This window comes from Anomaloglossus baeobatrachus, chromosome 5 (assembly GCF_048569485.1).
Source record: "Anomaloglossus baeobatrachus isolate aAnoBae1 chromosome 5, aAnoBae1.hap1, whole genome shotgun sequence".
Lineage (NCBI taxonomy): Eukaryota > Metazoa > Chordata > Amphibia > Anura > Aromobatidae > Anomaloglossus > Anomaloglossus baeobatrachus.
The window spans coordinates 523,723,052-523,749,497 of record NC_134357.1 but is presented as its reverse complement, the minus strand read 5'-3'; the positions used below and the strand labels follow the sequence as shown (position 1 = coordinate 523,749,497).

General features: G+C 42.5%; 1 protein-coding gene across 1 annotated transcript in view; it reads left to right on the top strand.

Moving 5' to 3' along the window:
• LOC142312884 (uncharacterized) overlaps nucleotides 1-26,446 on the top strand; it is a 361,786-nt gene that overhangs the window by 24,606 nt on the left and 310,734 nt on the right. Inside the window, exons 7-9 of the mRNA XM_075351868.1 lie at nucleotides 12,454-13,903; nucleotides 19,237-19,387; nucleotides 20,946-20,969. Coding sequence (XP_075207983.1) covers nucleotides 12,454-13,903; nucleotides 19,237-19,387; nucleotides 20,946-20,969 — 1,625 coding nt within the window. The remainder of the gene's footprint in view (nucleotides 1-12,453; nucleotides 13,904-19,236; nucleotides 19,388-20,945; nucleotides 20,970-26,446) is intronic.

Here is a 26,446-nt window from a genome sequence, read left to right as displayed (position 1 = left end):
ATATTCACATCCAGCCCGAGTAGACAAGTCAGTTAATGGGCTGTGTCTTTCCTACCTATTAACTCGTTGTACTCCTTATAAACTCCATAGCTATAATCTAATATCATTTAAAGGGGGAATCTATATGTATGTAGATGAGATCAATTTTTATTGATTTTACAAATTCTTTACAATATCGTATCAAAAGAAGTATGATTTGCAAAAGACAAGCGTTCAACTGTCAGAATATGCCAAAGAAAAGGGTAAAACCCCCCCTTTCTATCTCAAATCACTCTTCAAATTACATTGACATATAATAACTCAAAATTAGAAAATCCGAACATGAAACAAACCCTTGAGCCCCCGTGCCATTCTTTAATATTTCTAATGTCGATGTCGTGCCTTGATGATGCCATAACATCTTACCTTTGTCCTTCACCTGAGTCCCCGCTAAGTAATCCTCAACTTTCCCAAGCTACCCTGGGTTTCATTCAGAAGGTACCACTCCGTATGCCTGAAAGGTGTCACTAAATGGTTTATTTCTTCCTGTTTGAAATAAACTTCTATAAAAGTTTTTCACCTCCCAAAAAACTTGGTTGTCTTATTGTCTTTGTCCCTTTCTGCTTCTAATTTCTCCTGTGATGTTTTTCTTGATGTTGTGATGTTTTTAGTGATTTGGAATAAATTAATGTTTTTTTTTAAAAAAAAAAATATTTTTTGCAAAATAAAACTATTTTGATACAATATACTCTGATTTCTATTTGTTTGTTGATGATATGGAGTTAAGTATGAATCTGGATCTTTGTCAAATGTATATGATAGATATCCAATCTGTATCAATGCAGATTATGCGCCACTATAAAGAGTCAAGTATTTATTTAGTGCCCAATGTACTTGCCTTTTGTAAAAAAAATAGAAAAATCTAGATGTTTTTCTCTAAACTTCCATATTAAAAATGTTCAGTGCTTTTTGTTTTCATTTAAGTCTAATGGTTAGATCATAATTAGTTAAAGGGACTGTATCGTCAGAAAAAAAAAAAATTAAATACCTGAAAAAATGTAAAGTAATATTATTTTAATGTTTTGTTTAAATATTATTTTCTTTTTTTAATTGAGCAAAATGTAAAAAAAAAATAAAAAGTTTAATATTTTCCACTGTTTCCACTGTTAAACACTAGGGGGAGCAGCTTCTGAAATCCTACAGAAATCCCACTGTAGGAAAAAGCTCACGTTACAGCTTGCAGTAAAGTGGGCGGAGTCTGCTCTCCTGTGTGTGGTGGCACGCCTCCACCTCCCAATCTGAGTGTTTACAAAGGATAACAGAGAATGACATGTAGGGACACAGTGCAGAGCCATTTTGTTGGTGACTAGAAATGTCTAAAGTGTCACCAAGGACAGCAGGAGTATCACACAGGCTAGGATTAGATACACGGCTCTGCAGACAGTATCACACAGGAGAGGATTAGATACACAGCTCAGCAGACAGTATCACCCAGCCTAGGATTAGATACACGGCTCAGCAGACAGTATCACACAGGCTAGGATTAGATACACGGCTCAGCAGACAGTATCACACAGGCTAGGATTAGATACACGGCTCAGCAGACCGTATCACACAGGCTAGGATTAGATACACGGCTCAGCAGACAGTATCACACATGCTAGGATTAGATACACGGCCGTGCAGACCGCATCACCCAGGACAGGATTAGATACACGGCCGTGCAGACCGCATCACCCAGGACAGGATTAGATACACGGCCGTGCACACAGCATCACCCAGGAGAGGATTAGATACACAGCCGTGCACACAGCATCACACAGGAGAGGATTAGATACACGGCCGTGCAGACCGCATCACCCAGGACAGGATTAGATACACGGACGTGCAGACCGCATCACCCAGGACAGGATTAGATACACGGCCGTGCAGACCGCATCACCCAGGAGAGGATTAGATACACGGCCGTGCACACAGCATCACCCAGGACAGGATTAGATACACAGCTCAGCAGACAGTATCACCCAGGCTAGGATTAGATACACGGCTCAGCAGACAGTATCACACAGGCTAGGATTAGATACACGGCTCAGCAGACAGTATCACACAGGCTAGGATTAGATACACGGCTCAGCAGACAGTATCACCCAGGCTAGGATTAGATACACGGCTCAGCAGACAGTATCACACAGGCTAGGATTAGATACACGGCTCAGCAGACAGTATCACCCAGGCTAGGATTAGATACACGGCTCAGCAGACAGTATCACACAGGCTAGGATTAGATACACGGCCGTGCAGACCGCATCACCCAGGACAGGATTAGATACACGGCCGTGCACACAGCATCACCCAGGACAGGATTAGATACACGGCCGTGCACACAGTATCACCCAGGCTAGGATTAGATACACGGCTCAGCAGACAGTATCACACAGGCTAGGATTAGATACACGGCTCAGCAGACAGTATCACCCAGGCTAGGATTAGATGCACGGCTCAGCAGACAGTATCACACAGGCTAGGATTAGATACTCGGCTGCGCAGACCGCATCACCCAGGACAGGATTAGATACACGGCCGTGCACACAGCATCACCCAGGACAGGATTAGATACACAGCTCAGCAGACAGTATCACCCAGTCTAGGATTAGATACACGGCTTAGCAGACAGTATCACCCAGTCTAGGATTAGATACACGGCTCAGCAGACAGTATCACCCAGGCTAGGATTAGATACACGGCTCAGCAGACAGTATCACACAGGCTAGGATTAGATACACGGCTCAGCAGACAGTATCACACAGGCTAGGATTAGATACACGGCTCAGCAGACAGTATCACACAGGCTAGGATTAGATACACGGGCGTGCAGACCGCATCACCCAGGACAGGATTAGATACACGGCCGTGCACACAGCATCACCCAGGAGAGGATTAGATACACGGCCGTGCAGACCGCATCACCCAGGACAGGATTAGATACACGGCCGTGCACACAGCATCACACAGGAGAGGATTAGATACACGGCCGTGCAGACCGCATCACCCAGGACAGGATTAGATACTGTCTGATGAGCTGTGTATCTAATCCTGTCCTGGGTGATACTGTCTGCTGAGCTGTGTATCTAATCCTGTCCTGGGTGATGCTGTGTGCACGGCCGTGTATCTAATCCTGTCCTGGGTGATGCGGTCTGCTGAGCTGTGTATCACCCAAGAGAGGATTAGATACACGGCTCAGCAGATAGTATGAAACAGGAGAGGATAATACACAGCCGTGCAGACAGCATCAGCGGCGGTACTCGCATGCAGTGGGGCACGGGCACACACATACACAGCAGCGGCGAGCAGAGCGGTGGCTGGGGAGAGCGGAGGAAGGAAGTGTCATCGGAGACGGTAACGGCGGGGGGAGGGGCGGCACTAGCGGGGGCTGAGGAGAGCGAAGGGATGGGGTGTCAGCGGAGACGGGAACGGCGAGGGGGAGGGGCGGCACTAGCGGGGGCTGAGGAGAGCGAAGGGATGGGGTGTCAGCGGAGACGGGAACGGCGAGGGGGAGGGGCGGCACTAGCGGTAGCAGTAGCGGGGGCTGGGGAGAGCGGTGGGAGGCGGTGTCATCGGTAACGGGGGCAGGGGAGGGGAGGCGGCCTGTACTCACACATCCCGGCGGTTGACAGGGGTGAAGTGGAGCAAACAGCATACACTGTGAGCTCCACGATGATGGCGGCTGAACTCCTCCCTCTGCTGGGATCTGGACAGCCCAGGGGGCGCATCCAGGTCACAGCATACGCCCACTGTAACGTTAAACATAGGGTCGGATAGCGACCACTATTCTCTATGCACAGGGGCTGCCATAAAGGAGTGTGTAACTGTCGTTACACACACAGCAAATCCAACATGGCCCCCAGTGCATACAGTAAAATTAGAATAACAGAAAAAGTAAATAAGCTACGGTTTTCATTTTGTATTAGAAATACTTGATTTCAGAATCACTATTTTTAATACAAAAATAAAAAAACGCGATACTGTCCCTTTAAACACAATATTCCTTGGAGGACAAAAGTTTGGTACTACAAATATCAGGAATGCTATTCACGAAGAACTAGAAAGAAAGCATAAAGCTTCTTCATTATTGTTAGCACATCACAAGCAGGAGATGTGGGAACCACCTTCCAAATCAGACGTCATTGTGTCCCAAGAGGAAGTCCCAATCTGATTCTAAAATTGGGGATATAGAAGAATAGTTTTGCTGAAGCTGTTTCACCATATAATTATACAGGATAGAAACTTTTTATGAGGACCTGTGTTTGGGATCTTTGTCTTGCTGAAATGTTGACCCCTGTTTCATCTTCATTAGTCTAGTTCAAGGTTTGGAAGGAGACGGGTTGTAATGCCGCACTATTCACCACTCTAGATTTATAAATGATTAATGTCTTTTTATTTCATGCACAGGTCTACGCGTTTCAGGAGTACTCAGCTCCCTTAATCAGGACATCAGGCAAAAGAATATCAAATCTGCATGTTCTTTTGCCTGATGTCCTGATGAAGGGAGCGGAGTACAAAAAAACACCAAAAAGGAGCCAAGACAAATGATATGTGCACACACAGAATGTGGTGAGCCTTCCTCATAAAGATGGCTGCAGCCAAGGTGCAAGATGCTGATGTCACAGCCACTCAACCTCCACACTAGAGGGGAGGGGCTGCTGCTTAGCATAAGACATGCACACTAATAAGGCTTGCACTGGGAGCCCATCCTATATGTCTTATGCTAAGCAGCCGCCCCTCCCCTCTAGTGTGGAGGTTGAGTGGCTGTGACATCAGCATCTTGCACCTCGGCTGCAGCCATCTTTATGAGGAAGGCTCACCACATTCTGTGTGTGCACATATCATTTGTCTTGGCTCCTTTTTGGTGTTTATTTGATATAGTTCTTTGTGGTTTTTCTAACTAATTCAGTGTAGGGACTCGCAAGTGTGAGAATCCTTGACGAACGGATTGCGAGCTTACATATTTTGGGCCAAAATATAAACTAATATCTCACTATTTGAGGTATGGCACATTTTATCCATTTTTGCAGGATGTGTGTGGACCTTTTGAATTCAGGTGGTTAAATGGTGAGCCTGTCATGTGTTATGTACTCATATAGTGCTAACTGACCCGCCTGGACCTGGTGGTGTGCGTCATTTATAGGCCTTAATTCAGACACTGTGCGTCTCGTGTATCCGTGCGAGATGCACCTATATAGTGCTGTTTAGCCCGCCTGACCTGGGTTTCTGGCGTCATTTATAGGTTACAGTTTAGACACTGTGCATTTCACTCATTATATGATGGGCTCCCAGTGCAAGCCTTATTAGTGTGCATGTCTTATGCTAAGCAGCTGCCCCTCCCCTCTAGTGTGGAGGTTGAGTGGCTGTGACATCAGCATCTTGCACCTCGGCTGCAGCCATCTTTATGAGGAAGGCTCACCACATTCTGTGTGTGCACATATCATTTGTCTTGGCTCCTTTTTGGTGTTTTTTTTTATATAGTTCTTTGTGGTTTTTCGAAGGGAGCTGAGTACTCCTGAAACGCGTAGACCTGTGCATGAAATAAAAAGACATTAATCATTTATAACTCTAGAGTGGTGAATAGCGCGGCATTACAATCAGTGTCCTTCCAAACCTTGAACTACAACACCCGGGGCGGGCTGCAGCTGTTTCATCGTTGGATACATACGTTTATAGGGGTTGTGACTGACACAACTCCTATAGGTGAATTCTCTACTTTTTACTAAATTTCCAGTTATGTGGATAAGACCCTATTGCGCCTTTCTTCCAGTCCTCACATCTCCATTATCTTGGTAAACGGCAGCAGACTATATATATATATATATATATATATATATATATATATATATATATATATATATATATATATATATATATATATATATATATATATACAGTGTGTGTGTGTCTAATATATATATATATATATATATATATATAAGTCTCCAGTACATTTGTCCATTCATCCTTCCTTCAATCACATGAAGTTTGCCAGTCCTGTGTGCTGAAAAGCAACCCCACACCATGAAGTTGCCACGGTGCTTGCTTCTTGGACAATGCTTCTAATAACTCTTTTCACTCTTCTGTTTGAAATCTTGTAGGGGTAACCTGACTATGGCTGGTTTAAGGTGAAATTATATTCTTTCCATTCCCCAATAGTATTAACTAGAACCTTCAGTAGTTTAGAAATTCTACTGTAACCAAAGTCATCAGTTTGTTTTGCTACAATAAGGTTGTGAAGGTCTTGAGACAGCTCCATCATGAGATGTTTCTTGGGTGGCACCTTGATAATGATACACCTTTTTATAGGCCATCAATTAAACCAGCTGATATTATTTTTCACTAAGTGACAGGATTGCTTTCTAATTACTGATAGATTTCAACTGGTGTCTTTACCTACCATGGATTTTTCCACCTCTTTCTTCATGCGTTCAATACTCTTTTCCTGTGTCATTAATCATCATTGCTAACGATGAGCAAGCGTGCTCGATTCATTCTGTACACCGTGTGCAGAATTATTAGGCAAGTTGTATTTTAGAGTATTTTTTTTATTCTTGATTAACAACTATGTTCTCAATCAACCCAAAAGACTCAAATATCAAAGCTTAATATTTTTGGAAGTTAGAGTGTTTTTTTTTTTAGATTTGGCTATCTTAGGAGGATATCTGTTTGTTTTTGGTTTTTTTTATTACTGTGCAGAATTATTAAGCAACTTAATAAAAACCAAATGTATTCCCATCTCACTTGTTTATTTTCACCAGGTAAACCAATATAACCGCACAAAATTTAGAAGTAAACATTTCTGACATGCAAAAACAAAACCCCAAAAAAATAGTGACCAATATAGCCACCTTTCTTTATGATGACACTCAACAGCCTACTTTCCATAGATTCTATCAGTTGCTTGATGTGTTTACGATCAACATTGCGTGCAGCAGCCACCACAGCCTCCCAGACACTGTTCCGAGAGGTGTACTGTTTTCCCTCCTTGTAGATCTCACATTTTATGAGGGACCACAGGTTCTCTATGGGGTTCAGATTAGGTGAACAAGGGGGCCTTGTCATTATTTTTTCATCTTTTAGACCTTTACTGGCCAGCCACACTGTGGAGTATTTGGATGCATGTGATGGAGCATTGTCCTGCATGAAAATTGTTTTCCTTGAATGATACCAACTTCTTCCTGTACCTCTGCTTGAAGAAGTTGTCTTCAAGAAACTGGCAGTAGGTCTGTGAGTTGAGCTTCACTCCATCCTCAACCCGAAAAGGTCTCACAAGTTCATCTTTGATGATACCAACCCATACCAATACCCCACCTCCATCTTGCTGGCATCGGAGTGGAGCTCTCTGCCCTTTACTGATCCAGCCTCTGGCCCATCTAGAGTCACTCTCATTTCATCAGTGTATAAAACCTTTGAAATATCAGTCTTAAGATATTTCTTGTCCCAGTCTTGACGTTTTATCTTATGTTTCTTGTTCAAAAGTGTTGTCCCTGAGTATGGCACATCTTGCGCTTTTTTGATACTCCAGTAACGTTGCCGCTCTGAAATATGGCCAAACTGGTGGCAAGTGGCATCTTGGCAGCTTCACGCTTGATTTGCCTCAATTCCTGGGCAGTTATTTTGCGCCTTTTTTGCCCAACACGCTTCTTGCGACCCTGTTGTCTATTTGCCATAAAACGCTTGACTGTTCGGTGATCATGCTTCAAAAGTTTGGCAATTTCAAGACTGCTGCATCCCTCTGCAAGACATCTCACAATTTTGGACTTTTCAGAACCCGTGAAATCTCTCTTCTGACCCATTTTGCCAAAGGAAAGGAAGTTGCCTAATAATTAAGCACACCTTATATAGGGTGTTGATGTCATTACACCACACCCTTCCTCATTACAGAGACGCACATCACCTGATTTACTTAATTGGTAGTTGGCTCTCAAGCCTATACAGCTTGGAGTAGGACAACATGTATAAAAAGTATCGTGATCAAAATACTCATTTTGCCTAATAATTCTGCACACTGTATGTGGGCGAAGAGCCGAACTGCCCAATCACGGACTTCTATAATATGCAATATTTGAAATGAGTCCTTTCAGAGCATCTGACCTGCTTGACTCAAGTAACAAGCACCCAAGCATTTAAGTGCTTCTCCATCTCTAATTATTACTTAAACTGGAGATGAGCGAACCCGAAGTTCTGTGTTCGTACCAAACACAGACTTTACAAATAAAAGAGTTTTGGTGCTTTTATGTATGCAAACCATTCACGTGAGCATCGCTGTGATAGGGTGCGCCCGGTGCTCAGCCCAGTACGAGTCGCTTGCAGTGTTTGAACGGCTCTTTCTGGTTTAACAAGAGCGTTATCGGATGTAGTGTTCACCAAAAAAAGAAAAATGGGAAATACCCTGCCCACCCTCCCTCGGAAGTGATTTGTTTATGGCTGGCTGCATGTGGGTGGAGACTTGTACTGCCCAATTAGTGACGTTAATTTGGGGTTCAGGTCAAGTACGGGAACCAAACTTTATCTAAAGTCCGGTTGAACATGCCGAACGGAGCTTCCACGGATCTGCTCCTCTCTACTTATAAGTTAATTTATGGACACTATGGTTTGATTTCTTTGCCTGTGTGCATTGGATGAGTTGTTACCGACATCTGGTGAGAAATTCTTCACAATAACACCTTTAGAAATGTGATTACGTAGAAAATTGGTAATATGTTCAATACTTATTTCACCAGCTGTATAAGACAGACAATAACTAATAGCACTGACTCACTGGGCACTTTATGATTTGACATGTATGTAATTAGAATAAACTTTTAATAACATCAATAGAATCTCACGTATAAGTACAGGTCACATGCAGCATATCATAAAGACCTTAACGTAAGAAACATGACTAAGACAACCTGTAAATGTAAAAGTGAACATTTTTATTGAAAAATAGATTAAAAACATGCAAAACGTACAGTACAAGAGAGCAATACAATGTTACCCAGACAAAATAAAAAGTGGGCAAAAAAGTTAGAGGTTCCAAGGGATGGACAGTGGAGATGGGTGTGCATGAAGGAATAATGAGTAAGCAAATTAAGTATACAGTACAGACTAAACGTTTGGACACACCTTCTCATTCAAAGAGTTTTCATGACTCTGAAAATTGTAGATTCACATTGAAGGCATCAAAACTATAAATTAACTAAATTAACACATGTGGAATGAAATACTTAACAAAAAATTGTGAAACAACTGAAAATGTGTCTTATATTCTAGGTTCTTCAAAGCAGCCACCTTTTGCTTTGATTACTGCTTTGCACACTCTTGGCATTCTCTTGATTAGCTTCAAGAGGTAGTCACCGGAAATGGTTTTCACTTCACAGGTGTACCCTGTCAGGTTTAATAAGTGGGATTTCTTGCCTTCTAAATGGGGAACACAAGGAATGGACATTAGTGGAAATCTGTGCTTTGGTCTGATGAGTCCAAATTTGAGATCTTTGGATCCAACCACCGTGTCTTTGTGCGACGCAGAAAAGGTGAACGGATGGACTCTACATGCCTGGTTCCCACCGTGAAGCATGGAGGAGGAGGTGTGATGGTGTGGGGGTGCTTTGCTGATGACACTGTTGGGGATTTATTCAAAATTAAAGGCATACTGAACCAGCATGGCTACCACAGCGTCTTGCAGCGGCATGCTATTCCATCCGGTTTGCGTTTAGTTGGAACACCATTTATTTTTTAACAGGACAATGACCCCAAACACACCTCCAGGCTGTGTAAGGGCTATTTGACTAAGAAGGAGAGTGATGGGGTGCTACGCAAGATAACCTGGCCTCCACAGTCACCAGACCTGAACCCAATCGAGATGGTTTGGTGTGAGCTGGACCGCAGAGTGAAGGCAAAAGGGCCAACAAGTGCTAAGCATCTCTGGGAACTCCTTCAAGACTGTTAGAAGACCATTTCTGGTGACTACCTCTTGAAGCTCATCAAGAGAATGCCAAGAGTAAGCAAAGCAGCAAACAAAGTAAAAGGTGGCTACTTTGAAGAACCTAGAATATAAGACATTATTTTCAGTCGTTTCCCACTTTTTTGTTAAGCATTTCATGCCACATGTGTTAATTCATAGTTTTGATGCCCTCAATGTGAATCTACAATTTTTAGAGTAATGAAAATAAAGAAAACTCTTTGACTGAGGAGGTGTGTCCAAACCTTTGGTCTGTACTGTGTGTGTATATGTGTGTGTGTGTGTGTATGTATGTATGTATGTATGTGTATGTGTGTGTGTGTGTATATATATATATATATATATATATATATATATTTCGGCCAGACACCTTATATGGACTTAAGTAAATAAGCAATAAAAAAGCAGGTGCAATAGTCAACCGGGAATAATACCAACAATATTAAAGTGTGTGTATATATACTGTATGTGTGTTTATATACTGTCTATACATACAGTTGTGCTCAAGAGTTCACATACCCCAGCAGATTTTTTGCTTTCTTGGCCTTTTTTCAGAGAATATAAATGATAACACAAAATATTTATTTTCTCAGATGGTAAAGCTGCCCATGCGTCTTGGCACAAAGCCTCCAGTTCCTGTAAATTCCTGACCTTTCTTGCATGAACTGCGCGCTTGAATTCTCCCCAGAGTGTCTCAATGATATTAAGGTCAGGAGACTGAGATGGTCACTCCAGAACCTTCACTTTGTTCTGCTATAGCAAATGACAGGTCAACTTGGTCTTGTGATTTGGATCGTTGTCATGTTGGAACGTCCAAGTACGTCCCATACGTAGCTTCCGAGATGATGAGTGCAAATTTGCCTCCAGTATTTGCCGATAATGTGCTGCATTCATCTTTCCTTCAATTTTGGCCATGTTTCTTGTGCCTTTGCACCTCACACATCTGCACATCATCAGCGATCCACCTCCATGCTTTACTGTAGGAATGGTGTTTCTTTCATCATAGACCTTTTTGACACCTCTCCAAATGTAACGTTTATGGTTGTTGCCAAAATGTTCGCTTTTGGTCTGATCACTCCAAATTATCTTGTTCCATAAGTTTGGAACTGTGCTGTTTGGTGTATTGTAGGCGAGATACTTTGTGGCAATTGTGCAATAATGGCTTGCTTCTGGCGACTCGACCATGCAGCCTATTTTTCTTCAAGTGCCTCCTTATTGTGCATATTGAAACGGCCACACTGCTAGTTTTCAATGAGTCCTGTATTTCAGCTGATTGTTATTTGTGGGTTTTTCTTTGCATCCTGAACATTTTTTTCCTGGCAGTTGTGGCCAAAACTTTTGTCGGTCTACCTGATCGTGGTTTGTTTTTTAGAGCCCTGGATTTTCCATGTGTTAATCACAGTTTGAACACTGTTGACTGGCATTATCAATTCCTTGGATCTCTCTTTGTATCCCTTTCCTATTTTATACAGTTCAACTATCTTTTTCCCTTAGGTCCGTTGACCCTTCTTTTGCTTTCCCCATGATTCACAATCCATAAACATCCACTGGCTGGATGAAAGATGCAAGAGTCTGTCTGGATCCCAGGACCTTACTAAGCTTTTATGCACACACACAGAGTACAAGCAAACAGGTCACGGGTGAGGATGTTACCGTTATTAGCCATGCAAACCCATTTGTGTCAACTTCTGTGCATGCTTTCAGGCCAAAATCACCAGGATATGTGAACTTTTGAACAGGGTCATTGGGATGTTTTGGGTTGTCATTATGATTTAAAAAAGAAAAAAGTTTGACAATAAATGGCTTGACCCAAGCATTACCCATGAATGGGAAAAAAAGATTTTGTATTATCATTCATATTCTCAGAATAGAGGTTAAGAAAGCAAAAAAATCTGCCCGGGTATGTAAACTTTGAGCATAACTGTATATCAGCTAATCAATGAGCATAAATGAAGAGCGTAATGTTTGACATCCAACACATAAAGTAATGACTAGAATCACTGGCCAACCCAACTCGTGTTTGACACAGTGTGCTTTATCAGGGGTCATACATGCATGTGCATCTACATTGTGCCACCTCTTGGGACATCTAACTGTCCTTCCCACTTTTCCTTTTGTCTGGTTCATAACTTTGTATGGATCCCTTGGTACTGTGCTTTTTACATGTTTTTATCTGTTTTTCAATTAAGTTGTTTACTTTTGCATTTCTATATGGTCTTGCATTTCATGTTAGGGTCTCTAGAAAACCTTTTGACAGATAAACGGAAATCTCAAGTTGCTGACTTCGACTTAGCAGTTGCAAACTACTTTGAGCTATTTGGTATCCTAACCATAATTGTTTTAGTCCTTATTTTGATGTTTACTGTTAGATTGTAAGTCACTAATGTTTTAGTTATTTTTTATTTATTTTTAAATGCATTTATATGGAAATCTGGATATAGAAATGTTAAATATTTTATTAAATAAATAATTTTTATTCTTGGCAGATGACTACACCTGGAGCTCCGAGGAATATTTGACAGGTTTAGATATTAAAATAGATGATGAGGGTATCACACAGGATACATATGCAGAGAATACCATTTTCCCAGATATAGACTCATCCATTCACAGAAACTATATATCAAATGAGCTAAAACATCAAATAGCACACACAGAGGAGAAGCCATATTTATGTTCAGATTATGATAAATATTTTCTAGAAAAATCAAATTTTATTACACATCGGAGAAGATACACAGGTGAGAAGCGATTTTCATGTTCACAATGTGGGAAATGTTTTACACAGAAAACAGCTCTTGCTGCTCATCAAAGAACTCACTCAGGGGAAAAGCCATTTTTTTGCCCAGAATGTGGGAAATTCTTTAACCAGAAATCAACGTTAGTCACTCATCAAAGAATTCATACAGGGGAGAAGCCATTTTTGTGTACGGATTGTGGGAAATGTTTCACAGATAAATCAAATCTGGTTACACATCAGCGAAATCATACAGGGGAGAAGCCATACTCTTGTTCAGAATGTGGTAAATGTTTTAAACAGAGATCAGTTCTTGCTAGACATCAGAGAAAATACTCAAGCATTAAGTCACTTTCATGTCCAAGTTGTGGCAAATATTTTACAAATAAATCAGACCTCGAGAGAAGTCTCACAGGAGAAGAAACTATTTCATGTTCAGAATGTAATAAATGTTTTAACCTAATGTCAAAACATTCTATGTACCAGAGATGTCAACCAAAGGAGAAGCCATTTTTATGTTTAGAATGTGGGAAATGTTTTACACTTAAAACAACTCTCATTACTCATCAAAGAACTCACACAGGGGAGAGACCATTTTTATGTTTAGAATGTGGGAAATGTTTTAGAAACAAAGGAAATCTTGTTACACATCAGAGAATTCATACAGGGGAGAGACCATTTCCATGCTCTGAATGTGAGAAACGCTTTAATCACAAATCAGATCTTGCTAGGCATCAAAGAATTCACACAGGAGCAAAGCCATTTTCATGTCTAGAATGTGGCAAATGTTTTTCCCTCAAAAGAACTCTTGTTACACATCAAAGAACTCACACTGGAGAGAAACCATTTATATGCCCAGATTGCGGGAAGTGTTTTCGAGATCAATCATATCTTATTACACATCAGAGAATTCACACAGGGGAGAAGCCATATCCATGTTTAGAATGTGATAAAAGTTTTACAGATCGATCTAATTTAGTTAAACATCAAAGCAGACACACAGGAGAAAAGCCGTTTTCATGTTCAGAATGTGGAAAATGCTTCACCCAAAAATCAGCTTTTGTTGCACATCTGAGAAGTCACACAGGAGAAAAGTCATTTTCATGTTCAAAATGTAGGAAATGTTTTACACATAGATTAGAGCTTCTTACACATGAAAAGTTACACAGTGATGAACCCATTTTAATGTTTGGAATGTGGTAAATGTTATCGTTTTGACACGGATCTTTGTAAACGTATGAGAAGTTATTTCACATTTGTGAATGTTTTCATCACATGCATCACCTATTCAATTTCTGAATTAAGGAAATGTGTTTTTTTCCCCACAAAAAAAAATCAAACTTCACATGGCGAAGTTGCCAATTTATTTTCCTTCATATTTATGAATAAATAGTGCAATAAAAAAAGTTACAGTCAAAATAGTCATGCCATAAATGAAAAGCAATTGAGAGGACTAAGTGATAAATGTGTGCAAATCAATTTTGGAAAACAGATGTTGAATAGAATTTTGAAAATGCAACTAATAATTCACCACAAGCATTGACTATTTTTCAGTACTTTATTTTCTAATTGTGCCTCAGTAACTGATAACATCAATATTAAATGTGTTCCTTCAAAACTTACATACTTGTATATGCATCTATTTTTCTTTATCCTTTTAGGCGATACAATATTGCCTCCAGGACTATTAAAGAACACCGGCAACTGATTTAAGTATATAATCTCACATATAAAAATAGCAACAAAAAGAGGACAATGTCCTCCAAAAATTAAGTATTACTCACAGCAAGTTGGGCTGCAGTGTGTACATCGCCCAGGCCAAAAGCTAATGCTCTACCAGGATACAGCTAAACCCCCACTAATGTGGAAGTGTCACAGGTGCAGGAGAAGCAGATCACACACACACCTCCATGGAATGGAGGGGAGGCAAATGCTAGATGATAAAACCACACAAGTGGCTTGCATAGAGCGCTGTTCACATGCAGATGGCACAGTCACAAACCCGCAGCCTATTAGGTGACGCCCTTCTATTAGATCAGGCGGGCTGCCAAGCCGTACCCCACTGTGTATCATGCATGGACAGACACTCTACAATGCAAGGCCCAACAGAAAGGGGCCTGGCTGTATCCTGTACAAACAAAAAAATATGAGGTTTTTGTTGGTATTTATGGCCATAAAACGTAAGCCTACACCCTCGTCACGGGACCTCATGTCTGTAGGTCCCTACACTTTTTTTTTTTTTTTTTTTTTGTACAGGATACAGCCAGGCCCCTTTCTGTTGGGCCTTGCATTGTAGAGTGTCTGTCCATGCATGATACACAGTGGGGTACGGCTTGGCAGCCCGCCTGATCTAATAGAAGGGCGTCACCTAATAGGCTGCGGGTTTGTGACTGTGCCATCTGCATGTGAACAGCGCTCTATGCAAGCCACTTGTGTGCAGTTTTATCATCTAGCATTCGCCTCCCCTCCATTCCATGGAGGTGTGTGTGTGATCTGCTTCTCCTGCACCTGTGACGCTTCCACATTAGTGGGGGTTTAGCTGTATCCTGGTAGAGCATTAGCTTTTGGCCTGGGCGATGTACACACTGCAGCCCAACTTGCTGTGAGTAATATATAATCTCACACCAAAGAAAAAAAATCATTAAATAGCCAAAAAGCAATAAAATATAATTTTATTAAATACCGCTCTCTCAAAAATTAAGAGACCACTGCAAAATTGTCAGTTTTCTGATTTTTCTCTTTATGGGTATACTAGTTGTAGTACCCGAGCATTGCCCGGGATAGTAACTGTCTGTGTTTCTCTCCCAGTCTTTGTCTGTGTGTCGCTGTCTGTCTGTCTCTATCTTTCTTTGTCTGTCTGTGTCTATGTCTCTGTCTGTCTGTTTCTATCTCTCTTTCTGTATTTGTATCAGTCTGTCTCCATCTCTGTGTCTTTCTCTCTCTATCTCTGTCTCTATATGTGTGTCTGTCTGTCTGTCTCTTTCCAGGGCTGTCTCTTTCCAGGGCTGTCTCTTTCCAGGGCTGTCTCTTTCCAGGGCTGTCTCTTTCCAGGGCTGTCTCTTTCCAGGGCTGTCTCTTTCTAGGGCTGTCTCTTTCCAGGGCTGTCTCTTTCCAGGGCTGTCTCTTTCCAGGGCTGTCTCTTTCCAGGGCTGTCTCTTTCCAGGGCTGTCTCTTTCCAGGGCTGTCTCTTTCCAGGGCTGTCTCTTTGCTCGGCTGTCTCTTTGCTCGGCTGTCTCTTTGCTCGGCTGTCTCTTTCCAGGGCTGTCTCTTTCCAGGGCTGTCTCTTTCCAGGGCTGTCTCTTTCCAGGGCTGTCTCTTTCCAGGGCTGTCTCTTTCCAGGGCTGTCTCTTTCCAGGGCTGTCTCTTTGCCCGGCTGTCTCTTTGCCCGGCTGTCTCTTTGCCCGGCTGTCTCTTTGCCCGGCTGTCTCTTTGCCCGGCTGTCTCTTTGCCCGGCTGTCTCTTTGCCCGGCTGTCTCTTTGCCCGGCTGTCTCTTTGCCCGGCTGTCTCTTTGCCCGGCTGTCTCTTTGCCCGGCTGTCTCTTTGCCCGGCTGTCTCTTTGCCCGGCTGTCTCTTTGCCCGGCTGTCTCTTTGCCCGGCTGTCTCTTTGCCCGGCTGTCTCTTTGCCCGGCTGTCTCTTTGCCCGGCTGTCTCTTTCCAGGGCTGTCTCTTTGCCTGGCTGTCTCTTTCCAGGGCTGTCTCTTTCCAGGGCTGTCTCTTTCCAGGGCTTTCTCTTTCCAGGGCTGTTTCTTTGCCCGGCTGTCTCTTTATGTCTCTCTCTATCCGTCTCCCCACTGACATTATATTACCTCACACATAAGCTTCTTATACTAACAGTTTATTTTGTTCCTATAGCAACCACTGACAGTTGCTATTAATAGCCTGTATTCAGTCTAATGGGGGCAGAATTTTGGATAGTAACTGTAAACAGCAGGGTTAAATTTTCCCGTCAAAACATAGTCTATGACGTTCCCTGAGTCACATGGAGTGTCTGTGCAAAATTTCGTGATTGTAAATGCGACGGTGCAAATTCTATTAGCGAACTTACATACACACACATACATACATACATACACTCAGCTTTATATATTAGCTTTTTGAGTAAAATGTAAATTCTTTTATTTTATAAACTACTGACAACGTCTCCGAATTTCCAAGCCATAAATTTTGTATTTATTTTCTGAAAATGTGAAATGGTCAAAATAACAAAAAAAATGCATTGCTTTCAGACCTCAAATAAGGCCAAAAAACAAGTTCATAATCATTTAGAAACAGAAATACTAATAATGTTTTAACTCAGGAAGAGTTCAGAAATCAATATTTTATGGAATAACTATGATTTTTAATCACGGCTTTCATGCTTCTTCGCATGCTTTCCACCAATCTTTCAGACTGCTTTTTCGTGACCTTATGCCACTCCTGGCGCAAAAATTTAAGCAGTTCTTCTTTGCTTGATGGCTTGTGACTATCAATCTTCCTCTTGATTACATTCCAGAGGTTTTCAATGGGGTTCAGGTTTGGAGATTGGGCTGGCCATGACAGGGGTTTCATGTGGTGGTCCTGGACAACCAAGAGTGGTTATTGTTCCGGAGATCGTCGATGCTGTGCACAACCTCATACTAGAGAATTCACGAATTTCAGCTGAGGCAATAGTAGACATGGGAATTTCCCGTGAACGTGTTTGTTATTACTATTTTAATATATTTAATACAATTATATTTTATTACTTTTTGACTATTTAATGATTTTTTTACTTTGGTTTGAAATTGTCTTCTTATCATTAAGCTTGTTATACACTACTTTTGAGAATAAGTAATATGTTATATTACCTACCATTTGATATATTATTTCCCTTTATTGGCTGAAAGTTTGTTTCTTTTTTTGTTTTAGATATATAGTAGTGATAAGTGAACACTAAAATGCTCGTGTGATCTTTACTTGAGTTGAGCAGGTCAGACGCTCCTGAAAGAGCTCAACTCGAGTAAGGAGTATGAGAGTCACGTTGTTTCAACTCCCATTGAGAGCCATTTGGAGACTGCAATGGCTCTCAGTGGGGTGCCTAATCACATCATGCTGTGAAGCAAGCCTGTGCTTTGTGTTCATTTCAGGGACAACACATCCAAGCACCCGCGATTCTTGGCCAAGTTCCCAAGCACCCTGATGTTTGGTTGGTTATTGAGCAGTGGCGAGCACACTCACCTATCATTAGTATATAGATTTAGCAGCTACCAAACAAAGAGTGGTGGTGCCCTAAATTGTTACTACTACCCATGTTTACTGCTTTCAATTTATTCATAATTAGAATGTGCAGTAAATAAGTGTCTATCCGCTGGCATCTATGGCATTGTGATGTAGGAACATTATACATTTTAAGAAGTTTTAGAAGTGTGAGGTAGGATTGATATATAGCTGTGTTGGCTGAATTGGAAATGGTAAAATGGGATTCATGAGTCTCATTCCAGTTATTTTTTGAACGGACAGGATTAGAATTAGCCCTCTACCTTCTGCCCTCCAGTTAGTAAGTATAAAAAGGGTTTAATTAATTAATTCTTTGTTACTTCATGTATATGAAAAAGATGGACTTAGATAAGCAGGTTTAAAGCAATTGAAGAAACCTGATTCACGGACGACACATTCAAGCACCTCGATGCTCGATCGAGTACCGAACAGTAGTGAGCATGCTCACTCAACACTAATTGTCACTATTCTGACAACCCCTTCTCAAAGTGTTTGCTCCCATTTAAATAATAACACCTATCCTCATCCCCGGTGCTGGCGCTGTTCCAACGGTGTCAGCACTCGCTTTCCCAGGACTCACTTCATGTTATGTCAGGCAAGCCTTTCACCAATCAGCACTACCTTCACTGTCCATGCCTTAGGATGAATCAAACATAAAGCGGAAGTGAGAGCTGCAGCTGCCCGCTTACTTTATACTCCATATACTTTGTTCCTTGTCTACCTAGTAACTTGAGAATGTCTTCTAGGAAAATGTTTGGTTGTATAATCAAAATCTTATTTCAATTTAAATCCTGTTCTTTCTGGTAATTAAGAGGGTGAAGAGAGTTGCAGATCTGCCACTGATAATGACAGTGATCCTGAGAAATTTATATTTAACCCTGATGATATTGAAGAATTTAAAGCAATTGGACTAACTCTTACTATTCTAGAGTCTAAAAGATTCGGAACTATTCAGGATGAAACATTTGGGGGGTGCTTGGTGAATAGCACAGACAAGCATTATCTTTACAAGCCAATTCTATAAACTAGGGCAGAATGGAAGAAAGTCGTTCCCCCCCCCCTCCAAAAAAAATACTCCTTTATTCCTAGAATGCTGAAGAATTGAAATTCTTTTGACGGTATTGATTGTATGAATTGTTAAAGTAGGTGTTCGTTTCTCAGATGCCAAGCTATTCTATTTCCTTCTTCCAGTGCTAATCCCAGGACATTTTCATAACCTGGACATTAAGAAGGGCAGTTCTGTGTAATGACTAAATCCTGGAATATTGATAAGGATGTATTTATTTCAAATTTTAGTAAGTATGAAGGCAAAAAGGCGTTCCAAAATATTTTGTCTCATCGGATTCAACTTTACATTGTTAAGGCAGATCCCTTTAATAAGCTTTCTCAAGAAATCTTAGGGCCTATTCGACTAGATCTAAGAAAAAAAGATCGTCAGCACTCTGCGGTGTGAGGAGTTTAATGTTGCTACATGCAAACAGGTGAGACAACAGAGGGGAAATGAGGGGAGGGAGCACAAAGGACGATGGTACCGTTTCGCACCGGTGCAAAACGGTACCGTCGTCCTTTGTGCTCCCTCCCCTCATTTCCCCTCTGTTGTCTCACCTGTTTGCATGTACCAACATTAAACTCCTCACACCGCAGAGTGCTGACAATCTTTTTTCTTGGATGGACGTTTCTACTGCTTGGCAATAGCACCTCGGTGGCTTTCAGCCTTCCTCTAGCCGTGTTACTCTAGGTGTGGGCTCAGTATAAACCTGCAGCAGGACAGCAGAAGTGCAAGCGGCTCCTACAATAAGGACAGTTTGGACTAAGAAAATGCCGCCGGCAGGTTTTGATAGACTGTAAGCAGTACCCAGATTTTTTCCTTCTACTTGTTATACTATTCGACTAGATCTGTTTCATAGGCCGAAAGAACATCTGCTTCTAGCATTATATACTCAGGCTTCGACTCATATAGATCAGCAAAAAGATGTGCAGGCCGAAATCGGGCTTCCTGGATTCTCATTTTCCCTTACATCATCCGTCATGGGAGAGTCGGAAGCTCCACATACACATTAGACTTGCTATTCAGCAGGTTTGGCTGAAGCAAGGTTAAAGGGGACCACCCACCAGGATTTTCATATATAAACTAAAGCCAGTACTATACTGGTGCTATCATGCGGATTATAAACATACCTTTAGTTGTGAGATTGGATGTATACGTTCTAAAATACAGGCAAGTAAAGTTTGTGAAAGGCACTGTTATTTGATTGATAGCAGCTACAGAATAATAGGTGGGTCGGGTTTTGTTAGTTATTCCAACCCCTGTCTGTCTGCCTGTCCTTCCTCCCTTCCTCCTCCCCCTGTAATAACAGAAACAAGGGGAGAAAGGACAAACTGAGAGGGTCGGGAATAACTAGCAAAACTCGACCCACCTATTAGATATTCTGTAGCTGCTATCAATCAAATAACAGTGCATTTCACAAAGTTTACTTGCCTGTATTTCCGAAAGTATAGATCCGATCTCACAACTAAAGGTATGTTTAGAATCAACATGATAGTGCCAGTATAGCACTGGCTTTTGATTATATATGAAAATCCTGGTGGTTAGTCCTCTTTATTATGTATGGGGACATTCAGGATATGTTTACCTCACATTTCTGTCATTGCAGTTCCTTCTAAATTCCCAAAAAACGGGATTCCAACTTGACACCTTGGAGTCATAGACTTCAGTTGTCTTGCAGAGTCCAAAATATGCTATTTTTCAGCCATGTGCATATTTGAAGTTGGAAACAATAACAAGACAGACTATCATTCCTCACTTCAAGGTTGATATAGCCGGGAAAATAAAGCCCAAATGGAGTTTAAAGCTGCATGTTTGGGACTTAATTTCATGAATTCAATCTATGACTCCCTAGGGATTCAGGGGATTCAGATGCAAACTTGATGTAAAAAAAAAATAAATGTGTGTCCGAAACTTTAATGTGAACTCTTTCTAAGACCTAATGTTTCACATATTTCAGCTGGCCATCTTTGTAATCTACCAGGTAATTTAAAGGAGTCTCCGTTCTGGGAAGAAAAGTCTGAAGTTACTCTGTCTATGAGAATGTGTGACTGACTGCAGGGTTGGAAATTGCACGTGACCACCCATTCGCATGGGTAATAGTGACTCTGAGCTCATAGTTCATGGTCATGCCATGATTCAGCAGTCTGTAATCAGAATGAATAACCCCTTTAGGCTATGTGCGCACTTACCGGATTTTGCCGCGGATTTTTCGCGGATTTGCTGCATGTTTCGCTGCAGAAAATGTTCATAACATCTCTGCAGTGAATCACCAGCAAATCCTAAGGAGAAAAAAAATCCTGTGCGCACTGGGCGGAATTTGACAGCTGCATGTTTTGCTGCGGGAATCCCGCAGCAAAAACAAGTGCATGTCACTTCTTTTCCGCACATCGCTGCGGGATTTCACTCCATTGACTCAATGTTAATCATGAAATCCCGCAGGGAATAATGCAGGCAGCAAATTCTGTGCGGTTCACTGCGTTTTCCTGCGTTATTCCCTGCGGTATTTCGCGGTTTACCTCCGGTAATGTACATCACTTGCTTGCGGTTTTGCAGGGAAGTGATGTCATTACAGGAAGAGGAAGCGGAGCAGAGAGTAAACACACAGATCACAGACACACACAGACATCACAGACATAGATCACATAGACACAGACACATAGAACACACATAGAAAGAAAACGGAAATATAGAAAAAAAAAAGAACGTGGGCTCCGCTGCATATTTACCGTCCAGCCGAGGTAAGCACACAGCGGCGGCCCGGTATTCTCAGGCTGGGGAGGGAGAGGGGCAGGGTTAATGTCCCCCGCCTCACTCCCCCTCCCGCAGCCGAGAATATCAGCCGCAGCTGCTTCGGCACTGTCGCATGCAATATGCGGCAGCACCGGGAGTGTCCTCGGCTCTTCCTGCCGCCGTGTAGCAGTGGCGGTCAGGGTAATATAACAAGGGGTTAATGGTGATGGGGGACCACCGCCATTAACCCCAGGCTTGATCATGGCAGCGTCTATGTGACAGCTGACATGATCAACCCGTAAGTAAAGTGAAAAAACACAGACACCGAAAAATCCTTTATTTTAAATAAAACCAACAAGCCTCGTTCACCATTTTATTAACCCCTCCCAAACAAAGCTCCGGCGTAATCCACACAGCTCCGGCATAATCCACAGCTCCGGCTCCTGCGTCCTGCACTGCTGACATCCAGCCGCGACTGTCACAGACACAGCGCTGAATGCAGCAGACAGCAGAGGTAATTACCGGTCATTTCCCACGGCCGGTAATGTGAACTCACTGCCGACCGTGGGAAATGCAGCGATCTGTCATCTATCTATCCCTCTATCTATTCTTCTGTCTCTTTATCTATCTATCATCTCAGAATTAAATGACTTTTTTTTTTTTTTTTTTCAATGTACTTTATTGCATTGAATGCAATAAAGCACATCCCAACCCGCACGCGGCAAAACCGCGGCAATACCGCGAATAATACCGCGGTAAAACCGCGGCAAACCGCATGCGGTTTTCGGGTGCGGTTTCCCGCGGTTTTTTACCGCGGGTGCGGTAATCTTTGAGAGCATGCGGAATTTTCTCAAGGAAATTTCATTTCCCAGTGCTCACAGAGCCTTAGGCCTCCTTCACACATCCGTGTCTCTGATACGTGTGACATCCATTTTCACACATACCGAAGACACGGACATACGTAGACCCATTAAAATCAATGGCTTGGTCCCACAAGTGTTTTCCTACACACGGGTGTCAGACAGACCGCAGACTGATGTGATCTGTGTGACACATACCAGAGAAAACACAGGTCACATAAAAATAAAGAATTTTTATATCTACCTATCTCCAGCGCTGCTGTTGCTTCCGGGCATGTGGGAAGGACGCCTTAAGTAGGGCTGCACACACTAAATCTATATGACATTATTCATCACTATGGCTGGTTACTTCCCTAATAAAAGATGATAGAAGTAACTTCTATCAATGGGTTTCAGGGCACCATCACTTCGAAACATTAAAGTGAACCTGTCAGATCCAATATGCACCCAAAATCGCAAGCAGTTCTAGGTGCATATTAGTCATTCCTGCCCAACAGTCCCTGTATACACTAGCATAAATAAACAGATCTTTAGAAAAAGTATTTCTAAAGCTCTTTTATCATATGCTAATGAGGCCAGCGACTAGTTGCAAGGGTGTTAGTTCCCTTGGCTGGTCAGCCCGCATAGCATGTTAGCACACCCCTGTGTGCGTACTAACTTGCTAATGAATGCGCAGGGACGCCACATATACCTCAATCTTGATGGTGGCCGGCGGAGGATGGATGCGGAGTCCCCAGCAATTCCGGTCATGCGCACTAAACTGATGCCGCGTGTAAGCTTCCTGGCTTCAATGAGTGCGCATGACCAGAAGTGCTGAGGACTCCAGATCATCCATCCTCTGCCGGCCGCCAGGAAGACTAAAGGGGGTGTTACACCCAGCGATATCGTTAGCGATATCGCTGGTGAAAGCACCCGCCCCCGTCGTTTGTGCGTCACTGGCAAATCGCTGCCCGTGGTGCACAAAATTGGAGCCGTCACACGTACTTCCCTGCCTAGAGACGTCGCTGTTGCCGGCGAACCGCCTCCTTTCTAAGGGAGCGGTTCATGAGGCGTCACTAAGCAGCGGCCCAATAGAAGCGGAGGGGCGGAGATGAGCAGGATGTAACATCCCGCCCACCTCCTTCCTTCCGCATTGCCAGCAGCCGCAGGTAAGCTGCAGTTTGTCATTCCCGGGGTGTCACACGTAGCGATGTGTGCTGCCTCGGGAACGACGAACAACCCGCGTCCTGCAAGAATTAACGATTTTTTAAAAAGGAACGACGTGTCAACGATGGACGATAAGGTGAGTATCTTCCATCGTTAACAGTCGTTCCTTGCTGTCACACGCAATGACGTTGCTAACGATGCAGGATGTGTGTCATGGAATCCGTGACCCCGGCGATATATCGTTAGATCTGTCGTTGCGTGTAACGGGGCCTTTAGGTATGTGTGATGTCGCTGCTCATTTATTAGTATGTTAGTACGCTTACAGGGGTGTGCCAACATGTTATGTGGGCCGACTAGCCAAGGGAAGTAACACCCTTACTAGTTGCTGACCTCATTAGCATATGATAAAGAGATCTTTATAAATACTTTTTCGAAAGATCTCTTTATCTATGCTAGTGTATACAGGGACAGTTAGCAATATGCACCCAGAACTGTTTGTGGATCTGGGCGTCTATTGTACCTGACAGGTTCATTTTAAAACTTTACACATATTTGGAAAGAACCCGATAACGACCATTTAAATGTGAAGCCTCATCCCCTGTATGGCATTGCCTCGAGCTAAGTCACAGAAACACTGACCACAGCCATTGGCAAAAGGTAGCCTCTGATGACAAACATTCTCCATCATGTGACAGATGGGTACACAGATGGAGAAATGTAATATTATGAATTTTTCGCCGTATATTCTAACAAAGTAAGGACCCATTTACAATAGATAATTGGGAACGCTCCTACATAGGAATACTTGTGTTAATATTATCAGCCTATCTAAGCAGACACCAAACACCCAATGAACATGAAAAACTAGTATTGGTGATTGTTTTTTGTCCATGGCGCTGCGGTCGGCCTTAATAAACCAGCTATTAAGTGACCACCGATCTGCTTCCATATCACAGGTCGACCAATGTAAGACTAAAGCAACATTCACACTATTGTACTGACATTCCATTTCTGATGCAAATGGAACAGGTCCTCGTTGATTATTATGGTTTCTTCTCTCTTGTGTCAGTTGTTAGAACTGAATAACGAGCACGTTGTGCTGAATTTTCTTTCTGTTCTAATGCTTAAAGAAACTGAGAAAGAGCCAGTAAAATCATTGTACACACTGCTCCACACCGTAAACATCATACACATACAGTTCCGCTTCGTATACATTGTACACTCAAGTGCAGTTCTGCTCCGCACACCTCGTACACACACTGCTCCGCTCCACACACATCGTACACACATGGCTCAGCTCCATGGACATCAGGATCCGCTCTGTACATGTCGTACACACATGGCTCTGTACACATTGTACACACACTGCTCCGCTCTGTACACATCATACACAAACTGCTCCGCTCCATACACGTCGTACATACACTGCTCCGTTCCGTACACATCGTACACACACTGTTCTGCTCCATACACACACGGCTCCGCTCCGTATATGTCATACACACACTGCTCTGCTCCGTACACGTTGTACATACATGGCTCCACTCCGTACACGTCGTACACACACGGCTCTGCTCCATACACATGGCTCTCCTCTACATGTCGTACACACACGGCTCCGTTCTGTACATGTCGTATGCACATACGGCTCCGCTCCGTACACACATGGCTCCGTTCTCTGCACACGTCGTACACACACGGCTCCACTCTGTACATGTTGTACACACACGGCTACGCTCTGTACATGTTGTACACACACGGCTACGCTCTGTACATGCCATACACACACGGCTCTGCTCCGTACACGCCGCTCCATTCCGTACACCTCGTATACACAAACGGCTACACTCTGTACACGTCGTACACACACACGGCTCTGCTCCGTATACATCGTACACATACTCCTCCCTCCATGTGACATCATCACAGCTCCTGTATATAATATAGTGTGCGTTTCTGCAGGTGGAGGTATGTGGAGATTCCCCATTACTGGGAACATTAATACCTTCATTACTGAGAAAATGTTGGTGTAATTTTGTTTCTCCATTCCAAGAGTCACAACTCCATTTTCTTTGGGTAAATGACCGCCACTTGACAGCGGAGGGTATGAAAGTCTATTCTTCTACAAAGGTGAGGAATTTGAGGGAATGCAATGTCATTACTCTCAGAGCAAGAGTACAACATATATACGACATCCTTACCGTATATAGTGGATCCCAAGGTCACCCGGCCGTTTCACTCGTGTTGTTTGACCAGGATGAAGAATATCAAGCATTACCAATCATATATTATAACCGTTAACTGTAAAACTAACTTTGTTACCCATAGTAACCAAGCAAAACTCAGCTTTCATTTTACCAGAGCTACCAATCAGAGCTTGGCTTTCATTTTACCTCAGTAGTGGAAGATATGACTGAGGCCATCGTCTTCTTCCTGTCAGTCGAGTGGCGTATTGTATAGTGGAGGCCGACGTACACACAGAACAGGGGCGTTCAATTAGGAATTAGTTCGAAATCATGGGTCCCCATAGTAGAAGTTCTAATTAATTAATATTCGACTGGGTCACATAAAAACTTATCACAACTTTACAGCCCTCACAAAGACATTTTCCTCCTATTGAAGCCCATAGATTCCTGTTTGATTGCACGCATAAAGTGTGATGCCAACAAAAGTGCCCCACATACACTGTATGGTACCTCCACAGTAAATTCTTCCACAGTAC